Source organism: Propithecus coquereli, unplaced genomic scaffold (assembly GCF_000956105.1).
Source record: "Propithecus coquereli isolate 6110/MARCELLA unplaced genomic scaffold, Pcoq_1.0 Scaffold658, whole genome shotgun sequence".
Lineage (NCBI taxonomy): Eukaryota > Metazoa > Chordata > Mammalia > Primates > Indriidae > Propithecus > Propithecus coquereli.
Window position 1 is genome coordinate 319,335 of NW_012152596.1, and position 6,037 is coordinate 325,371.

Sequence of the window (6,037 nt, forward strand, 5' to 3'; positions counted from 1 at the left end):
ACTTCAATATCTTCCTCCCAATAAGGGATAGAACAAGCACACAGAAGGTAAGTAAGGAAATAGAGGACTTAACAATTAACCAACTAGGTCTGACAGACATGTAAAGAACAACACCCAACAACACACATTATCCTCAAGTGTACACGACATTCTCCAGGACAAACGATAGATCATGCCACAAATTAAATCTCAGTAGATTTCTGAAAGCTAGATGTCACACAAAGTATCTTCTCCAAATACAACAGATGAAGTTAGAAATCAGTATCAGAAGGAAAACTGGAAAATTCACAAATGTGGAAATTAAACGACACACTCTTAACAATCAAGGGGGCAAGGAAGAAATCATAAGGGAAATTTTTAAAAACTTAGAGAAAAATGAAAATGAAAACACAATACACTAAAACGTATGGGATGCAGTGAGAGCAAACTGCAGGGTAAACATGTAGCTAAAACGCTTCCGTTAAAAAGAGAAAGACCTCAAACCAACGACCTACCAATGTAAGGAGATTTAAAAAAGAACGAATGTACCCAAAGCTGGAGGAAAGAAAATAATAAAGATTAGAGCAGAGATAAGCAAAACAGAGAATACAAAAATCATAGAGAAAATCAAAATAAACAGAAAAGTCGGTTCTTTGAAAAGATCAACAAAACTGACAAACCTTTACCTTAGATGGACTAAGAGAAAGAAGATTCAAACAAAATCAGAAATGCAAGTGGAGGACATTACTACCTATTCTACGGAAATAAAAAGGATTACAGGACAGCACTATGAAAATTGCGTATTAACAAATTAGATAACCTATATGAAATGGAACAAATTCCTAGGAAAAAAAACCTATCCAGGACTGAGCCACAAAGAAATAGAAAATCTGAACAGACCTGTGGTGTGGAGACTGAGTCAGCATCCAAACTCCCCCAACACGAAAAACCCGGGAACCGACAGCTTCACTAACGAATTCACACACATTCAGAAACGAACGAACGCCAACCCATCTAAAGCTTTTCCAAAACATGAAGAGGAAGGAACATATCCTCACTCACGCTATGAGGTCAGCGTTATCCCACTGCCAAAGCCAAAGACACCACAGAAAAGAAAGCTACAGACCAGTGTCCCTGATGAACACCGACGGGACAGTCGCCAACAAAACACCGGCAAACTGAACTTGGCAGCATATGAAAAGTTTCACGTGTCATCACCAAGTGGGATTTGGTCAGCAAATGAAAATCGATCAATGTAACACAGCACGTTAACCAAAGGAAGGACAAAAGCCATACCATAATCTCAAGTGGTAGAGAAAAAGGCCTTGACAAAATCCAACACCCTTCCGTGACAGATAAAAACACTCAACAAACTAGGAATAGAAAAACTATCTCAAAATAACGAAAGCCATACATGAGAAACCCACAGCAAGCGTCACACTCAGTGGTAAAAGACCGAAAGCTTTCCTCTAAAGCAAGTAGAAGGCAGTTCTAGTCAACATAGGACTGGAGCAATATAGGCAAGAAAAAGAAAGACAGACATTTAAGTGGGAAAGAAAGAGGTAAAATTATCTCTGTTCACAGATGATACGATCTCACAAGGAGAAACTTCCCCCACCAAAACTGTTAGAATAAACAAACTTAGCAAAGCAGCAGGACACACAATCAATACACAAAAACCAACTCCATTTCTACATACTAACAAGTAAAGTTTAAGAAAAACAGTTCCATTTGCATAGTACCAAAAACAATAAAATACTTGGCAATCAGCTTAAATAAAGAGGTAAAAGACTTAAACAATGAAAACTACACAACATTGCTGGAAGAAATTAAAGAGAAAAATGAAAGACATTTCATGTTTGTGGATGAGAGCACTTAATACTGTTAAGATGTCAATACTACCCAAAGCTATCTACAGATTCAATGCAATCCCTGACAAAATCCCAACATCATTTTTTGCAGAAATAGAAAAAATCCATCCTAAAATTCCTATGGAATCTCAAGGGATTCCAAATGGCCAAATAATTGTCTAGAAAAAAAAAAAAAAAGAAACAAAATTGGAGATTCACACTTTCTGATTTAACTCACCACAAAGCTACAGTAATCAAAACAGTGTGGTACTGATATAAGACATACGGATCAAAGGAACAGAATAAAGACCCCAGAAATAAACCCTCAAGTACATGATCAAATGATTTTTGATAAGGGTGCCTAGACCATTCAATGGGAAAGGGACCATCTTTTCAACAAACGGTGCTGGGAAAACTGGATGTCCACACAAAAGAATGAAGCTGGACGCTTAGCTAAACGCTACATACAAACATTAACTCAAAATGGATCAAAGACCTACATGGGAGAGTTAAAACTAAAAAACCATTGAAAGAAAACACAGGGCAAAAGCTTCAAGACGCTGGCCTTGGCAATGATTTCTCGGATAGGATGCTGAAGGCAAAGGCACCAGAAGAAAAGACAGATGTTACTGCACTTCATGAAAACTAAAAACTTTGTGCATCAAAAGACACTATCGACAGAGTAAAAGGGCAACCCACAGAATGGGAAATAGTTCCAAATCACACATCTGATAAAGGATTAACATCCAGAATATACAGACAACATCTAGAACTCAACAATAAAAAAAAAAAATCTAATTCAAAAACAAGCAAAGAACTTGCACAGCCATTTCTCCAGAGAAAATACGTAGTCAGTCGACACATCAACCACAAGGCGGTGTCCCCTCCCAGCATTTAGGACGGCCGCCATCAGAAGAACAACCGCCAAAAAAGTGGTGGTGAGGGTATGAACAAACGGAAAACTCTGCACGCCATCGGTGGACATGTAAAATGGTGCAGCCTCTGTGGAAAACAATTTTGCAGTTGCTCAGAAACTTAAACAGAATTCCCACATGATCCGACAATTCCACATCAGGGATACGCCCCAAAGAACTGAGAGCGAGATACCTGCGCACCCACGCTCACTGCAGCGTTACTCAGAACAGCTGAACGTGGAAGCAACTCAGGTGTCCACCAACAGACGAATGGATGAGCAAAACATGGCATAGTCACACGATGGAATGTTATTCAGCCTCAAAAAGGAAGCACATTGTAATTTTAAAAAGATCTTGTTTTAAAAATTTTAAAAGGCAGATGCCATGGCTCATGCCTGTAATCCCAGCACTTTGGGGGGCCGAGGTGGGAGGATTGCTTGAGGCCAGGAGTTTGAGACCAGCTGGGCAACACAGTGAGATCCTGTCTCTACAAAAAATCATGCCACTGCACTCCAGCCTGGGCAAGAGAGATCTTGTCTCAAAACACAAAAAAGAAGGACGTTTGGAAACATGCTACAACATGAATGAACCTTGAGGACATCACACTCAGTGAAATGAACAGTCACAGAAGCACAAATGCTGTCTGATTCATATGCGGTACCAGAATAGTCAGATTCACAGAGACAGAAGGTGGATGGGAGCTGCCAGGGGAGAGGGCGAGGGACTGGGGAGTTACCATGACGGACACGGATTTTCATTTCTGCACAATGAAAAGGGTTGTCGAGATGGAGGGTGGTGATGGTTGCCCAACAATATGAATGTACTTAACACCACCACACTGTACACTTAAAAATCATTAGGATGGCATTTTTGTGACGTGTATTTTATCACAGTAACGAGGGAGCTGTGTCCTTACTGAATTACAGGTGACAAGAAAAGTCTGAAGGGACCCGAACAACCACATCTCCCCAGGGAAAATCTACCCCTAGCAAAAACCATGGACATAACACAGACTCATCTGTCCATCGAGGGAAGAAAACCACTTTCAACTGCTATGGAAAATATGCTCACTCCAGTCACGTACATCCTGGCCATCAGGCTTAGTTTCACGGGACTGAAAGGAACCTTGACGAGTCCACAGGAGAGAGACGCCAGCTGAGTGCCGCACGGGACCCAGGTGTGGCAACTTAGCTCTGACTCCAGGCAGTCAGCGGTCACCAGGAGGAGCTACTTCCTGAGCACCCCATGGAGTCGGCAGTACTGCGCCGCCTGTGGGGGCCCCACACGTGGTCCTGTGTGTCACGCCCGTGGAAGACAGGTACGCACAGAGCAACGGCGCAAGGTGCTCAACAACACGGTGGGTGAAAGCATGCGCGCGAGGGGTCCCGGAGAGTGTGGGCTGCCCAGGACACAGGTCACCGAGGCACACTGCGTGGAAGCAAGGCCACCTGCCCCGAATCACACGTGGCCTCAAGAGCCAAGCAGGGCTGGGCTCCAGCGTTACAGACAATTCAGCCATGGCCAGAATAGGGTGAGTGCAAGGGCCCAGGGGCACGTGGTCACTGCCAACATGACATGCTGGGGACAGAGGAGCATAATGGAAACATTAGCAGGATGGAAGGAACCTGTCAAGAGACCAGACCAGGACAAAGACAAGGAAGGCGTCAGACCATGCCAAGGCTTCTTGTTGGGAGCTTGGAGGATGGAGGTGACCCTGCTGGAGAGAGGGGACCAAGCGGAGGGACGGGCTGTGGGAGGCGGACAATGAGTGTGAGCACCATGCCACCTGCCCCGTGCACAGGGCTGCTTCTCCCGCAGACCCCAGCTCCTCACTCTGTACGCGCAGCCTCACGGCCACACGCCGCGCAGGGAGGGAGCTCCCCCAGGGCTCAGAACTGCAAGATTCTACGAGTGTGCCTTACCTGCTAACTCATCACTGCCACCCAGGTCAAAAAAGACACTGCGCAGGCAGAACTCAGACCCACCGTCCAGGCCGAGAGGGCCACAGATGTGGAAACTGCCTCTCTCCTGCCCACAGGCTCTAGTGGATCAAGGAAAACCGATGTGAGCCTCGAGCATGTGCGCCGTGAGGCCATGAGTGCGGGTTTCCCAGCTGCCGCGCCACCGCCTGCCGTTACCTGAGAAGATGTTCTTGAGGTTCTCCACGGCCGCGGCCAGCTGGCTGTGCTGCACCACGGCGTCCTTCACGTCCCGCAGGCTCTCGATGGTGTTGATGCTCCGCCGCCAGTCCTTGCTGACGTCGGCCAGCGAGCGCTGGATGTCTCCGACGTCCTTCAGGGCGCTGTGGAGCTGGCTGAGGCCCGTGCGCACGCCGTCCAGCTGTGACTGGATTGCGGCCTGAGGGGACACACAGAGGTGAGCAGAGCCACCGCTGCTCTGCTTCCTGAAGAACAAATCTTCCCCAGGAGGCCAAGTCAGAAAAGAGCCACAGAGTAGCAGGAAGGAGCAAACACTCAGGAAAAAGAAAATAAAATTAATAAAATTAACAAGGATTTGATTGATTCATAAGAGAACTTTTCCTTTTTTTCCTCATTGCTGCCTGGGAACAGAACCATGATGCATTTTAACGCTTTGCTGAGGAAACTTCACAACACTCCTTGTCTAGCCTCGCACCTAGAGGCAGTGGACGTCACCGCAGGCGTGCCTTGGGCCCACGGCCACCCTGACATAGTGTCTTTAGGACGCCACCCACGCTCTCCTTGGGCAGCCCTCAGTTTGCAAGGGGGCCTTATCTAGGTAGAGAAAACCCTCACGACTTTCTGCTCAGTTTGAGGGGTCAGGTCGCAGCTGTTCAGCCAGAACCAGACCCAGCTCAGGGGCAGCTGGCCCCGCTGCAGAGGTGGGACCTCTGGGCCGGCCAGACGCCACCCGGCGAGCTGCATGGTCAGAGGCGAGAGGCATGAAGGGCGGCAGCAGGTGCACAGGACAGCGAGGAGAAGATCCCAGGAACACCTTCCACCAGGGTCCAGGTGCGTTTAGAAATAGTTAACTATCATCATAACAGACCACCCAAGGTTCATATCACTACCAATCACTGTTAGTCATCACTGATCACTGTTAGCCAAAAATTCAGGCTAAAAATGTAGCAGGTCCAAACTGTTTAATTAACAAGAACCTGCTGTCTCGAAGCAGTACAAACGCACCTTTGGACGCGCCGCCGGCACAACTGAACGAGCCCCGTGCCGCCCATCAAGGCTGCTGCCACCTGCCTGCTGCTACTGCTCTCAAGTGGAGAGGTGAACGTGTCACCCGTCAGCGACCATGAACTTTCCC

The 6,037-nt window shown here is 46.8% G+C and overlaps 1 protein-coding gene across 1 annotated transcript in view; it reads right to left on the minus strand.

Annotated features, from left to right (window-relative positions):
- EXOC3 (exocyst complex component 3) overlaps positions 1-6,037 on the minus strand; it is a 36,741-nt gene that overhangs the window by 24,905 nt on the left and 5,799 nt on the right. The window contains exon 2 of the mRNA XM_012660136.1: positions 4,882-5,101. Coding sequence (XP_012515590.1) covers positions 4,882-5,101 — 220 coding nt within the window. The remainder of the gene's footprint in view (positions 1-4,881; positions 5,102-6,037) is intronic.